The sequence below is a fragment of the Adiantum capillus-veneris genome, chromosome 28 (genome assembly GCF_014529385.1).
Source record: "Adiantum capillus-veneris isolate H3 chromosome 28, ASM1452938v2, whole genome shotgun sequence".
NCBI lineage: Eukaryota > Viridiplantae > Streptophyta > Polypodiopsida > Polypodiales > Pteridaceae > Adiantum > Adiantum capillus-veneris.
The window spans coordinates 67,534,019-67,555,193 of NC_140958.1; the positions used below are offsets into that span (position 1 = coordinate 67,534,019).

The 21,175-nt window shown below is 45.2% G+C and overlaps 1 protein-coding gene across 1 annotated transcript in view; it reads right to left on the reverse strand.

Annotated features, from left to right (window-relative positions):
- Positions 1 to 21,175, reverse strand: part of LOC147420605 (WD-40 repeat family protein / notchless protein) — a 96,382-nt gene that overhangs the window by 42,384 nt on the left and 32,823 nt on the right. The window contains exon 6 of the mRNA XM_086505201.1: positions 12,448 to 12,647. Coding sequence (XP_086361327.1) covers positions 12,448 to 12,647 — 200 coding nt within the window. The remainder of the gene's footprint in view (positions 1 to 12,447; positions 12,648 to 21,175) is intronic.

The following is a 21,175-nucleotide window of genomic DNA, read 5'->3' on the forward strand; positions in this document are numbered from 1 at the left end:
TTTGGGGCCAATATCTCTAGGCACGGAAATCCGCCAGGCCAGTGCAAATCTTTTGTGATTTGTGAACTGTTTTGACGTGGTTATTTGGTGCTGAGGTGATTGATTCTTTCCTTGGAGTGTCCAAGTCTGTTACAAGAACCAACGGCTTCCGAGAGAAAGCATCTGCCACCACATTCTTCTGTCCCTGCACATGGACAATCTAGAAGTGAAACTGTGACAAGATGTTAGCCCACCGCATCTGCTTTTCCGAAAGCTGCTTCTGTGACAAGAAGTAGCGCAAACTCTGATGGTCTGTAAAGACACTAAAATCCGCTCCGAGTAGGTAATGCCGCCACTGAGTAAGAGCATGGATAACCGCCAAAAGCTCTTTCTCATAAATCTGTGTTGTCATCTCTGGCCCTGAGAACAATCGACTCTCGTAAGCAATGACATGGCCTTCTTGCATTAAGACCACACCCAGACTACGACCACAAGCATCACAATATACTTCAAATGACTTCTGCAAGTCCGGCAAAGTCAAAACTGGTCCTGTAGTCAATTTCTCTTTCAATGTCTGAAAGGCAGTCACCTCTGTGGGCGCCCACGAGAATCGGAAATCTGTTCTTGATGGTGATTTTGTTTAGAGCTGTATAATCGATGCACATTCTCCAAGATCCGTCTTTCTTCAAAACCAACAACATTGGAGAGTAAAACGGTGAAGTACTAGGCTGGACAAGACCCTTTTCCAAGAGGTCTTTCACTTGGGTTCATAATCTCATCATTCTGTGCTCGGCTCACACGATAAGGTGGTCAGTTCGGTGGTGTGCTTCCAGGTATCAGATCAATGATATGATCTTCACGCCCTCTAAAAAGCAATTGGCATGAGTGTGGAGAAAAATCTTGGCGTTCTTTTGTTCAGGTCAAAACATATTCGACCTTTATCCATCGTTCAGTTCTCTCCCAAAAGAATGAGTAAAGAAACTCAAGTTCATCAAGTCTGAGCTCCTCATTTGTCAAAGTCGCTTTCTCGGCCCGATAGTCAACCATGGCGTAGTTCTTGTGGTACCAAGGGATTCCGAGTAGAACATCACTCGCATGCCCTGAACACCCCTGTCATTGCAAACGAAGTTTGCCAATGCTCGGTGTAATGGCAACATCCTGTACGGATGTCAGTTGAACTACCTCCGCTTGTGGCCTCAGCCTGTCAGACGTAATTCCAAATGGAGCCGCCAATTCCAAGTGAAAAGAAGTTGGCCTTGGCTCCTTCAAAAGAGCTTCCTGATCCTTCACTTTGCCCTAAAAGCGGCAAAGTTTGTACTTTCATTCATTTGATTCGGTTCAGGTCCCACGCAATGTGGTACCAGTTCTGCTTTTTTGTTTTTGCCTTTTCTGCCACGTCTCTCAGCTGCTTTAGAACTTTTTGGCCTTTCTTCATCTTGTTCATTCGGTGCCTTGTTAGGGCACTTTGCGGAGATATGTCCATGTTCCCCGCATCCAAAACACTTCCCCTCCCTGATGAAGCAAGCTCTCTCCTCAAGATTAAGCTTGGGTCGTACATCCTTCTTTTCTGGGTTGCTCTTTCTCTTTCGACTTTCATTTGCTGACGTCTATTCGGCTCGTTGTGTCATGGCCTCATCAGTGGGGTAGGTCAGACTGCCAGAGTGAATGGCAAAACCCCGCTCTCATCAACTCTTGAATAGAAGCTGACTTCTGTTCCAAGCAATGATCGCGGATCTCTGTAGGTAGACCCAAGGTAAACCGCTCAATTTGTTCTCTGAACGAGATCTTCTTGAATGAAGAGGCGGGTAGAAAAAGAGCTCCAGAATCTCTCGCAATAAGCATCCACTGTATCTCGCTTGGTCATCCGAAGATGGTTCCAAGCAGCTCGTATATCTCGTTCATACTCTTGCGTCAGCCAAGAGGAAATAAAAAGCTTCTTAAATTTCAACTATTTAACTGGCCAGTCTTGTTTAACACAAGCGTGGTCCACCAAGTTCTCTGAAAATAAGAGGCAGCTCTCCGAATCTTGGAGTGCTCTGAGTAGCGTCCTCCCGCGAAAGCGATGTCAAACTGCTATATAAAAGACAAAGCCTTCGAAGCATCTTTGTATCCTGAAAAAGTGTCAAATTTGATCGACTGTCCACCTTCCTTAAACTCTTGGACTTTCTTGCTTTTATCTTCCAAAAGGTCATACTGGTTGGCTTTATAAAAATTCTTCTTGTTCACATAAAAATTTCCGTCATTAGAGTCTGAACTATCCGTAGACGAGTCCTCTGTAGAACTATCACTCACTGGGTGAGATTTAGACTTCTTTGCCTTTTTCTTGCCCTTTCCCAAGCGTTGTTTCTTGCTTCGGTTTTACATTTTCTGTCTTCTTCGCTCGAAACTGAAGAGCTAGAAGAACTGTCAGAAGAAGAAGAAGAAGAAGAAGAACTAGGTACTTCTTCAAATTGAACACGCTTCTTATGTTTCTTTGCTTTATCAAATGTCGACTGACGACCCAAATACCTCAGGAAGTCGGTGCCTTTCTTTTGCTTTTTGCCGTGCTTTTTGGCTTTCTTTTGTCCATCAAAAAGCTGAGCAATCCGTGCATCAACCACCTCTTCTAGTTCCTTCTCTGAATATTGTTTGTGATCAGAAGGTTTCTTGAGAGCGGGTTTCGGGGGTGGTGTTGTGGTTTTCTGCCACTGCGCATGCACTTCCTGAAAAGAATTCTCGCTCATATATTTTGCCAATTTCAGATCCTTCGCAAAACTGAGCATCATCTTTGTTGCATCGCTGATCAATTGACGATGCTTCATCTCTCGTTGCTCCGCCCGAGTAGGCCAAGGCGGGCCATACTCTCGACCCGAATCTTCGTTGTGATCCCTGCCCGCATCTCCGAATGCAGAGGGAATCGACTGATCCTTGCGTGAAGCCATAGGTGCCGCGGAAAAAAAATTGGGGATCGGATTTCCCATAGAAGAGAAATCGGGCGTGCTCTGATACCAATGTAACAGACTTGGACACTCCAAGTCAAGAATCAGATCAAAGTACAAGAGAGCGGTTAGGGTTTCACTCTTAGACTCTGCGTCCAGATGCTCTGTAGAGTGAGCCCAAAACCACTTATTTAAAGTTTTACAAGGGATGCCAAAAGCAGAGCCCCAAAAGCTTCAGATCCAGAAGCAAAATTCTCTCTCTCTCTCACACACAAGAGAGTTTTAGTAAAATAAAGCAATGGCATCTTCTCTTTCTCTCTCCTTGTATCTGCGCAGAGATAAAGCTGACGCCCAAAAGCTGAAAATCAGCGTCGTAAATCCCACTGCAGATCCCGGAATGTCCATACTACTACCACGTGGCATTTCTGCCGGCCAAAATTAGGGTTTCAGCCACAGTTAGGGTTTCAGCAGCAGTTAGGGTTAGGGTTTTCAGAATTAGGGTTTCTGGCAGATATTAGGGTTTGCAGGTTTTAGGGTTTCTGCTGAGTAGCTACGTCATCACTTTGTGACATAAACTTACAAGGGATGCCCAAGAGCATACCCCAAAAGCATCACTTCTAAAAGCACTTAAGTCCAAAAGCATTTGCTCCTCACAGCTAGTGCCAAAAGCTGTTGAAATCTGCCCGCACAAAACGCGAAAATCCGTACAACAGTGCCACACGTGTGAACCTGCAGTTAACGCTTGTACGTCGCTCTGGCAAACTTCTACGTCGAAAATTTGCCCAGATCTTCATTCTTTTCTTTAGTTCCCGCGTCGGATTTCAACTTTTCTTTGCCTTCCGTTGAGAGGTGTTATCTTGTCAGATTCTCCACGAGAACCCGTGTGTAATCTGGGATTCTTTTTGGCTTATGCCTTGTAAGACAGAGCGATGAAAACGAGAGCACGCTCAATGCGCAATGAAGTAAGGGTGGGAGTGGCTAATAAGTCAAGGGTCGGGAGACGAAGATTCTTCAATAACAATACAAAGTGCCCAAGTGCCCTGTTTGCTCTTTGATAGGACCGGTATGTTTTGAGAAAAGCACACGCCTGATGCTTTGATACCACTGTCACAAGCTTCGGCACACCAAGCCACGAATCGGACATGACACACGAGAGAATCACATAAAATACTTCAAAACTTAAAATCACAATTCAATTTTTGGTCGACACGGCCCGACATAGTTTCGTGCCCAAAGAGATTGGCCCCAAAGACTGGCGTCCTTTTCGGTGTTTCTTCTATATTAATCTTTGAGCAAAGTACCAACTCTCGCGGGCCCTCTGCTCTCAGACTCTGCGTCCAGATGCCCTGGAGAGTGAGGCCCCTTGGGTCCTTTTTATTCTTACAAGGGATGCCAAAAGCAAAGCCCCGAAAGCAGTTAAGCTCAAAAGCAATTTGGTTCCTAAAGCAATGATCCCAAAAGCAGCTTGTTCCAAAAGTAATTAGCTCCAAAAATTGCAAGAAAAAGCATCAGCACAAAAAGCGGAATTCCGTACAGTTCTGCCACGTCAACATGTTAATGCAAATTCCGGATTCTGCCGTACAGCATGCTATCAGCGCTTTTCACGGGTGCAATCTGCCACGTCACCATCTGTGTGTCCTCTGCTCTCGGGTGGTCATGCCACATCATCAGTTTGTGACATCTCCTTTCCCTAGTAAAGAAGACCACTGCAAGCTGTGGATCCTTGATTAAAGTTTGTTTGAGTGGATCATCCAACTCTTTAGTTGATCTATTGTTATTCGAATCTCCATTGCCATTAGATACTTCTTCGTACGAAACTGTAGGCAGGACAACTTTTCATTCTTGATCAGATTCTTGTGTCAGATTCCATGGCGTGCTGCAAAAAGTCGGCTCGGGCCTTCTATAGAAGAGGAATCGATTGAAGATCTGATACCACTGAACCAGCTTGGCACTGACAAGGCGGTAATCTCACAACAACACACAAACATAACTGAATTCTTTAACACTTGAACTTGAAAAACACAAAATAGTCCCAACACAAAGTAGTGGAGTTCCCTTCCCCGATGCATTGGACCCAAAGTTCGGCGCACCTTTCGTGCACTTTCTTTTATATTGATCATTCACACAGTACAACTATCAAGGAGTCACTCTGCGTCTGCTTCCAAGCTGATCTGCAGGGAGTGACCCCCTAGACATTCTTCTGAAGGTTTAGGTTTGAAAAGCAATAAACACAAAATGCTAGTGTTGGGCCAACAGCAATTGCTATCAAGTACTAGCGCCCAATAGCTTTTCACACGCGTAAAACTGCCACGTCCCTAGTTGTACAGCCACCGAGATTTCTCGTCGTGACTTACGGGTGGCACGATAGCAAGCCGTACAGGTTGTGCCACGTCATCACTTGCGATCTTGGCTTTGTGTTTTTTTGCTACCGACAGGTTGCCACGTCATCACTTGTGACATGAAAACAACTTTAAAATCATAGTGAATTTTGGTTTTCTAAAACAATCCTTGGTGAAGAAGAGAGTTAGGCATACATTTGATGTAAAGTATTCAATGATTGAAATTTCCTTTGTTAATTTAGCTTGTAAAAGGATCCTTTCATTTAAGAGCCTCATATGGGTCCATTTCATTAAATTGTTTTATTATTTGCTATGCTCATTAGACCTACATAGTTTTAGTTGTCAATTTTTCCCTTCCTTTAACACCCTTACATGACTTTACTTTCTTGTTATTTTATTGTTTTAGAATGCCAATGTGAGCCTTTCACCTTGTTTACAAGAGTTAAAGCACGAAAGTCAATTGTTTTTCCATAAAGTTGACGTCCCAAAAGCCCTGAAAAGTTAGCGATTTCCATAATCAGCACCCCAACTGCCAAGTTAGCAACCCTACAGCTTGAGTTTGCATTTTGTGTTGGGATACTGGCTCCTCCGGTCGGCAGCCTCTGTTGGATCCAGTTCGGCTTTTACTCTCCTCTTTCGGTCACGTCGGTAGATTTACCCCCCAAATCGCCCTTGATAAGCATGCACTCACATATATCCTAATCCACACCGGATTTTGGACAACAATCTACATCCACATAGCTCACCCTCAACATTCATATGCAAATAGTCCATCAAGTCATCTCATCCAACTAGAACTCTTGATGCGCTACAAATACCATCTAGCTATCTCATCCAGACACAAGTCTTGGTGCACTACGATCACCATCTAGCCATCCCAGAAAGAACTCTTGATGCACTAGCTTCTCTAGAGACAGAATGCTGCAGTCATTCCTAGTCGACAAAATGCTCCGTCGAGTCCACTTCGGCTCTTGCTTTCCTCTTCCGAGTTTGGGAGTGGAGTTGCTCCCTTTCTGCAGCATGCATTGCACCAAACTCAATGATTGAATACCTGTCAAGCTCTACACAGAGACACTCTTCACATCTACACATTTCAAGACAAGATCTTTTCCATCTGCGACAATCTGCCAAGTCATCCCTCTCCAATTCAAACTTTTCACGAACTCCATAACTCCTCTCAATAGAAGTCCAAAAGATCCCTCTCAGTTTGTCTCAAACTCAAGTATCATCTTTCTCTGGCACGTGTTGCTCACATAAATACATGTTCTGTACTCAATTCTGATATGTGCCTTTTTGAAAACTTTTCTACTTATACCAACCGAGAAGTTTCAATCGTTTCCATATCTGTGAATTAAATAAAAAAGAAGTTTACCATGAGATTTTGGCTATCCCTTAAACCATATCTTCTAAGATACCAAATCTGCTCGTGTCTTGGCTTTCTTTTTCTATCTTCTATTGCTTTGTCTTCCCCCTTAGTAAGACACTTGTAGAAACCACAAAACATATCGGCCACTACTTTTCTGTCTTGCATTGACTCTCGAAGTAGACGTTGCTGAGTCTCGAACCACGCTCCCCCAGCGTCCTCTTCCATTCCTCTAACTTCTGCAACTTCCTCAAAGTCATCTATTGCCACAATCTCTTTGTCCACATACTGATAATCCTCTTTCTCTTCTCTCTTCTTGAAGATGAGATGTTGCTACTTCCACAATCGATTGCTGTAGTTTTGGACCAAATTGTTCTGAGAGGAACAATCACCTGAGCTTTGATACCACTGTAACCGGCAAGTCACTTGACAAGGTGGTAGAACGACTGCACTCAACCAAAACAACAAACTTGAACTTGAAAGAGAGAATCTGGTAGATAACAGACATAAAGTGGTGGAGTTCCGCTCCTAGAAGCATTGGCCCCTCAACTGGGCGCCCCTTGCAGTTTTTCTTTATTCCATAGACCGAACTCAAAGTTTAGAATCATTGAAAACCACGCTCTCCCTCTGAGTCATCCACGACGTCACAGTCTTGGTCCATGCTCTAATAGCACCGCTGACCTCTCTTTTATAGGCATGGATCCAAAGCACTCGAAAGTGACTTAAAAAATTATAGTTATTTTTAACAAGTGCTAAAGCACCAAATTCAATTGCTTTTCCATAACAATGACACCTCAAAAGCCTTGAAAAGCAAGTGCCCTGGATGTGGATATGCATGGTCTGGCACATCGGTATCCATATGGCCCTCATTTTCTGCCGCCAAAAATGTTGCATTTTGCACTAGCTATTGGCTCCTCCGGTCAAGGGCTTTGCCATGTCCCGTTCGGCTCTTGCTCTCTTCTTCTGGTCAAGTCAAGTCATGCTATGTCATCACTTTGTGACAATGAAACCATTTATACGTTGTCACAAAACAACACTAGATTGATATGTCCACGAGCAATCATGGGAACTTTTTTTGGCACACATCAACACTCGATTGATGTGTCAAATGAACTAATTCACCTTTCACAAGCCATCACTTGATTGATGTGTCAAATGAACTAACTCACCTATCACAAACCATCACTTGATTGATGTGTTGGACTTTTGTTCTTTGTCTTGTGTTGAGTCTGTTGCGAGTATCTACCACTGGCCCTTCCCATATTTCTTTATTATTGCTCTTCATCACCATCACAGTTCCGAGGAGAGCAACTCGCCAAGATTCAAAGAGAAAAATAACCCCCCCGTAAGCCATTCTTTTATAGGCACTTGGCCTGCTTTTACAGTTTTAAAAGCCCAAAACTTTCAAAAGTGATGCCAAAAAGCTATGTGCCCATATGCCACGTCACCAGCCTCAGGGAAAATACCACCACAAATCACAACACAATTTCTAGGAGGTTGTGGCCAGATTTTGGTCCTCGTCTCCGGTGTCAGCTCAGGTCTCCTCCTCCTCCTCCCTTCCGGTCTGATGCTAGTATGCCACATCACCAGGTTGTGACAAATAGCGCTAGGGGCACCTACTTTAGGGGCCAACGCATCTCAAGAAGGAACTACCCCTCTCTTCTCTCTTGGAGGTGTTGTCCATACTTAAATGTTTAAAGTCCAAAGTTTGTCTTAAAAATCTTCAGTACGCCGCTTGTTTCACTATGACCTGCATGGCCCAAGTTGAAGGCCAAGAATAGGAATCACAAGAACAATGTCATGCTTGAAACTTGAGCTAGAAAGCGTTGTTTGAATCATAAGGGCAGAGCTCATTCTCACTATAAAACTAAAAGGGGAATCAATTCTCGGTGCATTTGCTTCTGCACTTCTCAAAATAACAAAAATAGACCTTTCTACTCGATTTGTGTACAAGGGAGGGACTAATCTGAGATTACCTCTAATTTGTCCAAACAGGAGGAAGAAAGGATAAATTTGTTGAAGTCTAACTTTGATTGTTTCTCCAAGAGTTTACCGCGAGAACTTTGGGTACTCCCCCCCCCCCCCCCCCCAAATTGCGCAGCTCCCCTCTCCCCTTCCACCCCGCCTAGCGCAGCTCCCCCCTTGCGCCCCAGTCCGCGCCCAACCTGCACCTCTGCCCCCTTATCTGACACCGTGGAGCCGACCCTTCAATTTGCTCTTTTGCTAGAAGAGAGAGCAAGCTTGATGGCCAAGGTGGAACCGCTTCAAGCCACCTCGGTCATTTGCAAGATTATTCGCACGAGGGACAATAGAGGCGAGGTTCGGGACCTGATACATGCCCGACTCCTCACCGAAGTGGGCAAGATCATCAATGTGCAGATTCTCGGGAGAGGCTACTACCAAATAGAGTTCGAGTCTCTAGAGATGGCAGCCAAAGTGCTCTTGAAGAGCCCGCTAGGCATTCGGGCGGCTCGAGCTTACTTCAATTTCCTTTTGTAAAAACAAGATAGCTAGAACAATGCACCTTAGTAAGATCACCGATGAGTAGTCACAGGTTATGGTGGACCCACACAGTGGGTTAGAACATAGATAGTACACACTCCCACCTCGATAACCTAAAAGGGCGCCTGTGACTCGTAACTCGTGCATATCGGGATCATACTTGCACATAGAAAGGGTTGATGCCTTGGAGTGTGGGCTAGATCCGCCAGAAAAGACAATTACAATCAATAAGATGGCATGATCATGAAGATTGCTCATTATACATATGTGGGCTGAATGCATTGAATGCTTTTATCTCCTTATAGAAGTGTTAAATCCATGATTTGAAGCAAAAACCGTATTGTACTCGGAAAGAGCTTTCATTTGATACCCATATTGACGTATGTTTTTAGCAATTCCACGATGGAAGCTTCTAGAAGATTCTAGGAGGTTCTAGAAGGGAGATTCTAGAAGGTTCCAAAAGGAGGACAAGTGGCGGGACACTTGTCACAAACCTTCCACAAGATCAGACACTTGTCAAAAAGCACGAGTGTGTGGACACTTGCCACACCAACTTTCTCTCTTACCAAACACTTCACTTGTCATAATCCTCTTCAACTTTTTCCTTTTCTTCTTAAGGCAACTTCCCTATAAATAAAGCCTTTTTCTGTCTCATTTCACCATCTCCTAGTTGTCGATTGCTGAATTTTCCTCTACCATCAGCCCAAGAAGCCCCCTTCACTACCATCCCCATCTCTCTCTCTGTCTACTATTCCCTCATCCTCAAGAAGCCATCTCTCTCTAGGCCTGTTTCAGGAGGGGTTTCTCCACTCCTGATCATATTCTGACACTCAGAGCCATCAATGAGGAGGGCAGGTCACATGGGAGACGGATTTATTGTAGCTTTGTGGATTTCCGCAAAGCATTTAACATGGTACCGAGAGCTCGATTGATGCGCAGACTGCAGGAGATGGGGGTACCCATAGTGTTGAGCTGGGGGATTATGGCTCTATACAGATCAGTGATGGGACATGTACGCACTCCGGAGGGGATATCTGATTTAGTTCTCTCCACCATTGGGGTGAAACAGGATTGCCCATTGTCTCCTACTCTATTTGGTATGTATGTTGATGAGGTGTCTAATTACATTGACAGAGAGTGATAAAGGTGACCAGCTGGCAGGGACGCGGATCCCATTGTTCTTATATGCTGATGATATTGTGTTGATCTCTAACTCACCAGAGGGTATGCAGCGACAGTTGGATGCATTACACAAATTTGTAGAGGATAGTGGATTGTCTGTAAACCTTGGTAAAACCAAGGTTATGGTGTTTAACATCACACCACAGTGGATCAGGAGATCAACACTGACTTTCACTATGGTCAAGAGATTGTAGAGTATACAGATGCATACACTTACCTTGGGGTTGTCTTCATTGGGCCGAGGTTTTCTTTGGGGAGAGCAGCAGAGACTAGATTGACTAGAGCTTTTGCGGCCTTGGGAGGCTTGGAGAGGATGTGTTCGCAGGTTCAGTTCCAAGAACCTCGGACAAAGTTATGGCTCTTTGATACCTTGGTAGCCTCATCTATGTTGTATGGGGTGCAGACATGGGGACCTTCTGTAGGCCAGGATGGTTGGAGACGTATGGAGAGGCCCTTGGTATCTATGATCTCTCCACTGATCAAAGACAAGGCCTCCGTACCCCATGCTATCATTCGAGCAGAGCTAGCTGCCCCTCCTATGGCGATTGAGGCGCTTACCAGATCAGTCTCCTTTGTGCACAGCTTGTGGGATACTACTCGAGACAGATATGCTAGACTGGCCCTTGAGTCTTCCAGACAGTTAGCTCTTCAAGGGGACACTTCATGCTGGTATGCACAGATGACATCATGGTTTCAGACGCATGGTTTCACCATGGACAGGCTGCCCCCTTTCCAGTACTCTCTTCAGGCACCCTCGATGTCTCTTACACGGGTGGAGATTACTAGACTCATTCGTCAGGACCTGATCCAGCTGGATACCATGAGGACATGGATAGAGCCACCACAGGAGTTGGGCACGAAGATGGCTTTCTATAGAGAGCATCTTCTCCACCTCACAAGAGATGGGTTTGTGATTCAACCCAGCTACATGGACACACATATGTCTCATGGTTTGCCGTGTGCCATTGTTCAGATACGCACATCCTCACATCGGCTGGAGATTGAGACTAGTAGATTTAGAGGGATACCAACAGACAGCAGGATATGCCGCCTATGCCAGTTAGAGCCAGAGACAGAGCTACATTACATATGTCAGTGCACAGTGTACTATGAGATACGGGGCCGTTTCCATTGCTTATTCAAAGAGGGTTTCGGTCCTTTCGCTAGGGTCATGAGTTATGAGGATGAAAGATGTCTTGGGCTATATCTACTTGAGTTACACAGATATAGAGACACTTTACTGGGGAGAGATAGAGAGAGACAGTCCTAGAGACAGATTACAGATTTCTTTTCACTAGATATGGGACAGCCAGAGGAGCAGTCATCATTGCAATGCTCGGCCCACACTCATTCGACCACTACCGGCACTCTCATCGACCGAGCACTATGGGTAAGGAGGTCCGCCGCCACTTTTACATATGGTCGAGAAACTGTGGAGTACGCAAATACATACACTTATCTTGGGGCGGTTTTCAGTGGTCCAGTATTTTCCCTGAGGCGTGCAACAGATACGCAATTGTCTTGCCGAGTATTCTCTTGCCATTTTAAGCTTCTGCTTTTGACCTTCTAGATATTTAAGAAAGCCCAACGTGAACATCACAAAATGATGTTGTGTATATAGAAACAACGATTTGACAAACATTGGTCACACATAAGGCTCAAAATGACAACGGGCAAGAGGAAACCACCTAGGAGAGGTTTTGGAGAAGTCTTGCAGAATAAATACTTGCTCACGAGGATAAAATGAAAACATGTTCGCACAATGCAGTCCAAGACGACTCACTTTTTGTTTAACGCATGATTATTGCCAGGTACCAGCTTTCTATAGCCTCTCTATGCTAATCTTAAGATATTTTTTTATAGCTTGAACATTTACAGGGGACTCTCATGATCAAGCAGAACTGCTGCACTCTCGTCCACCTTGTGGCCTCTTTTGACTAATGTTAGCCCTTTGTTTTTAAAAAGAATATACATAAAACGTTTTACCAACCCTCTACAGTAATTGAGAATCTTAAGTGAAGACAGCAAAAAGCTGAGAAAAATTAATTGCAAGCAAGCTACACAAATTTGCAATAGACAAGATGTTGCTGAATAATGACCATCACAAGTGGAAACTAATATTTCCAAAGGATGGACTTCTTGATATAGATATAACAAAACATACCTGGAGTAAATTAGCCCCTCCCCACTCCATTTCACACAAGTTACTGCCAAGGTGTGACCAGTCAAACAAATTGTGCATTTCCGCATTGTTGTATCCCATATACGCACATCACCATCCTTGCTTCCGCTGGCAAATCGCCTACTTGGCGTCTGTAAATGTGAAGGTTCCCACGAGAGAGAGGTAATCCATTTCTTGTGACCCTGTGAAAAAATCCAAAAACCATGTAGAATAAAACTTGAAATCCACAAAGTCCTAAAAAGTTTCCTTGCACAGTCCATACAAAAGAGTAGAGCAATCACAAAAATTACAATCACAAATTCATAGTAAAAACAAAGTGAGTTGATGTAATAACTGAATCATTTTGTCCCTCTAGTTTTCCCACAAATGATAGATCTCATTATATGACAAAAATAAAATGTGTGGAACATGCAAAAAAACATGCGAAGGAATTCTCATGGTAGTAGATAGTCTCCAGTATAAATGGAATCATGGCATAGGTGAACAGTCCATGTCAGGAAGTTCACGCAGCAATCTTCTGTCCTCGCCTGAAGGATCAAAAGGCCATTATCATTGGAGAAAGTGTGAATGATCTCTCCAAAGCCTACACAACACTGACCTCTCTCTCACACACAATTTGGCATTGTGAGAGCTTCACATGACACAGGAGAAGTCACTGACTATGTATTAGCGATGGGTGCATGGATTGGCCATGGCCTAAAGGTGGCCAAAGTTGGGGGGCTTATTGCACTACGACATGAGTATCACAACTGTGACTAAGCAGAATATTTACACCTAGTAGCAAGCGTCACCAAGGGTAATGCCTTTTCAATTGGTGCGACTCTTCGTCAAAGGTTGTAGCCTTTCATCTGTTGCGGCTCTACACTAAATGGTTGCAATGTTTCATTAAAGAATGTGAATATTCGCCTAAAGGACTTGTCTCTACATGTTGGGACATGAGTCATGACTATTCGTAAGTGTCTCTTCAATTATTTCATCAGTTCGTATGAATTCCCAGGGCCTGAGAGTGTTCCGTTAACAAAACGTAGCTATTTGCCAGCTGGGACATGACTATTCATAAGTGTCTGTTCATTCCTATACGAAGGAGTGTTGTAACTTGTGTCACATTTTCAATCAATTCATCTGAGTTCTCCGTGTCCAAGTATCTTAGGCTCGAGTCTTATTCTTTTTAACAAAACACGAGATTACCCTTACATTGGGATCCGAGCAGTTTTATTTCCTACATGTGGGTTGTGGTGCCCTTCCTACTCTCCGTCGCACTAACCATTCTTGATCCGGAGTTGATGCCTGACAAATGGTAGCCTCTTCTACCTTTATTCATGCACATAGCCACCCATTCTTTGTGAACAAGATGACTACGGATGGTGGTTGTTTGTTCAAATACGAGATTTTGCTGAAGAGGCTGCCCATTTATACAAGGTTGCCCCACCCCTTAAATGTCCACAAGTCGATTTTGCAGCAAAATTGAAACCCCCAAGGAGCAGCATGGGAGACTCTTCAGCCTACAGCAGCAGCAGCCCCATGTGGAAACTAAGCCACCCCGTTTCACATGTACAGCCAGCAGTCCTAACTCCAAAGCGCTGCCCCCTTTTATCATAACCCTTCAGCCAGTACACACTGTTTACGTATGTAAGCCTCAATCGATGCTCTTTTGAAATGTTAAGCCATGACACCCTTACATCAGCGAGTATAGTTTTAATGAAACACCATTGTAAAGAGAAGCGCAGCATATGCAACTCCAGCGTATAAAATAAGCCTACAGCAACGTAAAATTTTCAAACACAGCTTGCAGTTTTCAAACCAGTACCCAAGCACACATGCTGTGTTTCAACACTTGAATATGCTCAGCAAACAGTATTGATCAAAGTCTCTGGTACGCATATGGACATCATCCGAGTACCGAACTCCTTTCTGGCACACACCAAGCTTGACTCCTCTAGTGCGCACACGCTTCCCCCCTAGCATATGACAACCCTCTGGAAAATCAAATCCATTCTCTATGCTATGCAATCACTACTCTCCGGCTTAGTCAACACGACAATTGCAGGAGGTTGACAAACATTAAGACCAATGTGGACCAAAACCCCTTTTGGGTATATTAAAATTCATGTTAGAGGCCCGTATCAATCTTGAGGAACCTCTCCAATTGTTCATGGAGTTTCAAGAATAGGAACTGAAAACTTAACCATCCTAAAACTTATCCATTCCTCCCGACCTTATCGCTCGAAACGTTTATGGAACAAGTGACCCGAAGGTGAACACTTTTGGCCTATGAGTGCATTGATCTGTGCCCTTCTTGATGGCAGCTTCTCACTTTGTTTCTCCAAGTGGAAGTCTTACTTGACTGCAGCAAATCGGGACATGGTGTCACAAAGTGATGACGTGGCATGACCTATTGCATTGGAAGACCTGAGGAAGAACCGAGCTTGACCTGGACCACACCGTAGGACCCAAGTCTGAGCTGATGGCAGCATGAAACCCATAGTAGCAAGGAATGGTGGTTTTCAGGTCTTCGTTCCCTGTTCCCATTCTAAGTTCGCGTTCCGAATCCCGTTCCATGATTCAAACGTGAGTACCCGTAACAGGGAATGGCATTTTGTGGCAGTTGCCGTTCCGCGTTCCCCATTCCGGTTTCCCGTTCCTAGTAACTATGATGAAACCTGCAAGGAAACCCGGTGGAAATCGTGGGATTCACGGCATGGATCACGGGCTGGAATGGCATTGATGGCGTGGCATTGTACGGACGTGCTGATGTGGCATGAGAGACATGGGACCTGATATTGGGGTACCAGTTATGGAAAGTGTTGACTCTCTACTTTTCCGCATCAATTTTTATGGCAGTGACTTTGGTGCCTTTGCACTTAAATAACTTTGATTTTTTAGTTGCTTAGGGGGACTGCTTCTGGACCCATGCCTATAAAAGAGAGGCCAAGGGTGCCATTAGAGCAAATCTGCCCGATGGACTGCAACTATATGAAGACTGAGAGAGAGAGAGAGCGTGGCTCTTCGAACTTGTACACTCCCACTTCGGTCTAATGGCAAAAAGAAATGTCGTGTGGGGCGCCTAGTCAAAGGACCAATGCTTCTAGGAGTGGCACTCTGCCACTTAGTGTCTGGTCTATTGTGCGATGTTCTCTCTCTTTCAAGTTCAAGTGTTTGCAGTTTCAGTTCACTTTGGTGGTGTTACAGTGATTTAGCGTCACACTAGTGGCTAGCCTCTCAAAGTGATAGCAGAGATCAAAAGATTGTCCTCAGAGAAATCTGGTCAAAATTGCAACAATCGACAGTGCAAGAAAAGCCTTTTCATATTTGGGAAGGATAAGTAGAAGAGGAGAAGTAGTATTACGACAGAGAGATTGTGGCAACACAAAGTTTGAAGAAGTCACAGAAACCGAAGAAGTGGAAGAGGACACTGAGAAGAAAGCAATTGCACACTCAGCAAGGTCTACTTCTAGAGTTATTGGAAGGCAGCAAAGCAATCGCCAATATGCTTTTGAAAGTCTACACAATGTCTCCAAGGGGGAAGACAAGAAGATAATGATAGAAAAACAAAGAAAGACAAGGCACGAAATGATTCAATGCCTCGAAAGATGTGGTAAAATTGGTAAGCAGAATCTCTTGGTTTGTGCACGTGGAAAAGTTGCAATTGGCAAAGACTTTTCGAAAAGGTACAGATCGGAAATCAAACACCTTCCATTTATTGATGCATGCAATGGATGCAAGTTGGGTAGTGAGCTACTTGACTTCACAAATTCAAAAAGAGATTGGTAGAATCTCTTGAAAAGGCGTTTGTCCTTCCTCCGGAATCTCAAATCCCTGATCTCAACTCAAGAGTTTACCACTCTCAAATCCGTAGATCTACTACCAAACTCAGGGTACGAAGCGCTAGTTCCTCAAAGCGCTTTTCTCCTACAAAGGCTCATGCCTTCCTCTGCCTCTACTCCCTCGCGAAGAGGAACTACTACTGCAAAAAAACACTCAGAGATCAAAACATGAAAAATGTTACCTGTGAAGTCTCGAAACTCGGAACGCAACTCGACTCTCGAAAAGCAATTCCTTGGAAGAGAACTCTACGCAGAGAACCTTCTCTTCCAATCCTACACACATAAGAGGTGTGTTCTGGGGTTCCTTCTCGTAAATCAGCCCTGTCTACATTGTCTATGGGCTAAAAACAAAAACAACAAACTACAACTTTTAGTGATGGAAACACTCTCTGTAGGCACTTCTTCTCCATAGTACTCGCCTACTTGATCCTGGTGACAGCTCGTGCACTTGAGGTAGCCATGGGAGCCACCGGCGGCGGCATCTTCACGGCTGAATTCTGCAGCAGCAGGGGCTGAAGTGTAGCGCTCGCTTTTCAGGTGTCTGAGAGTGAGAGAGAGTCTGCTTTTATAGCTCCTAGCAGCCGGCAAGAATAGTAAAGGCCTTCTCGGCAGGAATGGGACAGAGAAGGGGGCACCCAGAGTAGAGAGAGGAGGATCCCTTTTTCTCCCGCTAAAGAGAGAGAGAGTGGGGCGCTAGGGTTTTGCTGCTTTTTTTGTCATGTGAGGTTGCCCACTTATCATGTGGGCCACCGGCAACTTTTAAAAATGGTTTGAACCAGCTAAAAACTCAACAAAACCTTAAAAATTGAAACAATGCTTACACAATCACAACCCAAGCGTCCCTGGATGCAGTCTCATGCACAGATGCAATGCTAACATAGATCTCTTTCCGGAAAAGCATCTGCTTTCCCGAAAAACAACCCGCTTTCTCAGAAAGCAACTGTATTTCCTCGAGCAATCCTCTGACCCCATCTTCATTCAAGTGCTGGCTTATTTCTTGCGCACAGTTCCAACTCCGTTCGGAATACCTCTGACTATGCAATATTCCCTTTTCGATGCTCCCGTCACCCACCATGTGACGCATCAGGAATACCCATCACATAGTAGAATTTACGGTACAATCTCCTTCGAGATGCTCTATGTCACCAATTCCATGTCACGAGGATGCTACAACCAATAACGTTATTTGTTGGTTTCCTTCCCTTGATTTTTAGTTAATTTTTGGGACCCACTTTTTGAAATCACAAATGCCCGATACAATCTCATTTGTGATGCTTATACATGATGAATAAGGGGCTCCTCATTCTGGAGGTCTGCTCCACCCACACAGCACGGTCTCTTGCTTCTCCCCCTTCCCAAGGCACGGAGAGAGAGATGAAATAAAATGAAATGTTATATTAACGTCTTCAAAAGGCCAAAATGACCTATGAGACCAAAAAGTTAAAATTGGTGAATCCGATACCATGTTTGAGTACGGAAATTACAAAGTTACAAAGAACTAACCCTAAAACACTAAGGAGAAAGGAAATTGGGGGGGTTGTGGGTTTAGATGAAATCTCTCATCGGTCGCTGTTGGATCTCATCGACCTCCTCCATGGTCAATACTTTGGTTGGGCATCTTACATGTTGAGCTAGAGAGAGAGAGAGAGAGAGAGAGAGAGTGGCGTACCCTACATGGACAAGGGCACACAGTGACGAAGTCATCACACCCTTGTATGGGGGCCCGAATATATAGGAGAAGGGGGGGTGGGTAACCTCTGCAAGTGCCTCCGAAGTAGTGCCCTCAGACTGCCCCATATATATTTGTGTATTTCACTCTAAAAAATTCACGCAGACTTCACACCTGGCTGACCACTTATTTCAGTGGCTTCACACTTAATTTTAAGTTTTGATGTGTGGGCGGCCAATTTCAAAGTGGTCATCACATATTAAAATTAGGGAGCGTGAGAATTGACGATGCCACTTAAGCGCGCGGGCCGCACGAACAAAGGCCGTCACTACTGCGCAGACGGCGGCACTGCCTGCTGAGAGAGAGAGAGAGAGAGAGAGAGAGAGAGAGAGAGAGAGAGAGAGAGAGAGAGAGAGAGAGAGAGAGAGAGAAATGAAATGAAATGAAATGTTATATTAACGTCTTCAAAAGGCCAAAATGGCCTATGAGACCAAAAAAGTTACAATTGGTGAATCTGATACCATGTCTGAGTACGGAAATTACAAAGGTACAAAGAACTAACACTAAGACGCTAAGGAGAAAGGAAATGGGGGGGGGGGGGGGGGGGGGGGGGGGGGGGTTTGTGGGTTCACATGAAATTTCTCATTGGTCGCTGTCGGATCTCATCGACCTCCTCCATGGTCAGTACTCTGGTAGGGCGTCTTGCATGTCGAGCTAGAGTGATCTGTATCTTTTGTTGCAGCCTTCGTCTGTAGTGGGAGGCCCCCCGAGGTCGTGGACGTCTGGATCTGCCAAGTTCCGTGGCTCGATCAAGTAGTGTACCTCTAGTATGAGTAGGCTCTGAGATTTGTTGTAATGACCGCTCCGTTGGCTCTCCTATGGCTGGTGTAAAGAAATCTGTGATTCGTCTCTGAGACTATCTTTCCTCTGATGTTCTCAGCCAGCTCTCCCTAAGTTTGCGCAGCTCTAGCAGGAACAATCCGAGACACCTCTGATCCTTGTATCTCATGACTCTAGAAAAAGGTCCAAACCCTTCTCTGAACAGGCAGTGGAAGCGGCCGCGTATCTCATAGTATGCCGGGCAGTGACATGTGTAGTGCAGCTCTGTCTCTGGCTCTAAGTTGCATAGGTGACATATCCTAGCTCCTGCCGGCACCCCTCGAAATCGGCCAATCTCGATTTGGAGCTGATGTGAGGATGTGCGTATCTGTCCAATAGTGCATCTTATCCCATGAGATAAGTGTGTGTCCATGTATGCAGGCCTAGTCACAAAGCCGTCCTCCGTGAGTTGGAGAAGATGCTCTCTGTAGAAGGCCATCTTCGTGCCCAACTCCTGTGTCGGCTGTATCCATGTGCTCCTGGTATTTAGCTGAATCAGATCCTGACATATGAGTCTAGTGATCTCTGTCCGTGTGAGAGACAGGGAGGGTGCATCCAGAGAGTATTGAAGCGCAGGTAATCTATCCATCTTGAGACCATGCGACTGAAACCATGCCGTAGAGACCAGAGGCCTCTCCATACATCTCCATCCATCTGTGTTGCCATATCTCCCCTGGCGGTCTACTGAGGGTCCCCATACCTAAACTCCATAGAGCATAGCTGGAGTCACTAGAGTGTCAAAAAGCCAAAGCTTTGTTCGCGGTTCCTGAAACTAAACCTGCGAACACATCCTCTCCAGTCCTCCCAAAGCTGCATATGCTCTCGTCAGTCTAGTCTCGGATGCTCTCCTTAGTGAAAACACCGGTCCACCGAAGACTACCCCAAGATAAGTATATGCATCTGTGTACTCCACAATCTCCTAGCCATACATAAATGTGGGTGCCGACCTCCTGACCCACTGTGGTGTGGTGTTGAACACCATAACCTTGGTTTTCCCCAGATTGACAGACAATCCACTGTCACGAGCAAATGTATGCAGAGCACCCAAGTGACGCTGCATCCCCTCTGGTGAGTCAGAGATCAACACGATATCATCAGCATATAGTAACAACGGAATCTTGGTCCTTGCTAGTTGGGCCCCCCCTGTCCCCCTGACGCTCTACATAGTCCGAAAACTCATCCACATACATCCCAAAAAGAGTCGAGGATAGGGGGCATCCCTGCTTTACTCCAATATTGGAGAGGACCATGTCCGACATTCCCTCAGTGGTGCGTGCCCGCCCCATCACTGTCCTGTATAGAGCCAGAATCCCCCAAATCAGCTTTGTAGGCACACCCATGTCCTGTAATCTGCGTATGAGTCTGGCTCTCGGCACTGTGTCGAAAGCTTTGCGGAAATCCACAAAGCAACAATAGATCTTCTTGCCATGGTGTCTACCCTCCTCAATAATAGCTCTGAGTGTCAGAATCTGGTCAAGAGTGAAGAAACCTCTCCTGAAACCTGCTTGTCTTGGTGCTCTTATGCCCTCTCGCTCTGCCCATCTACTCAGCTCTTGTTCAAGAATGGATGCATACAGCCTAGCTAATGTGTGCCCAACCATGATGGTGCGATAATTCCCGGGAATCATGGGATCTCCTGACTTAAAATAGGCACAATCGTGGGCATACTCCAAGTCTCAGGGAAGCCTTCATACATGGCTCGATTAAACATCATAGCCAGGAGCTCTGCGAGCATATCCCTGGCATGGATGAAGTGCTCTGCTACCAGACCATCATGATCATGTGTTCTCCTTGTCTTCATCCTATCAATAGCTTTCCTTACCCTCTCGGCAGTAAAGAAAGAACATGTCACCGGGCATGTCTCTAGTGGGTCCGGTAGAGGTGGTTGTCCTGGTGCTGTGTAGAGAGATGTGGCATATTCCCCCCATGTCTCGGTGGAGGTGACCGCTGGTGGTGGTGAATGTTCGTGGAATAGCCTCCATGCTTCGCCCAAGTCTTGACTTATAAATAATTGATACAGATCTTGCTCTGGCTGGGATAAATAAGCCCTTTTCTTCGTCGCACTAGGCGGCAAAAGATAATCCGTGACTGTCTATGTGTGGTAATACCCATGAGCACTTCCCTTTGTAACTTGATCCTCATCTCTCTACACTCCTCATCATACCAACTGTTCTGGGGCATTTTTCCAGATCGTCTCCGTGTAGGCTGGTTGTGGGGGTATGCTTTGGATGCTGCATCATGGAGCGTCTCTGTCAGTATCTGAGTGAGCTCATCTAGTGGCCGTCCTGGCTCCTGGGTGCATAGCTTCCTATATATCTCATCCATATACACAGAGTCC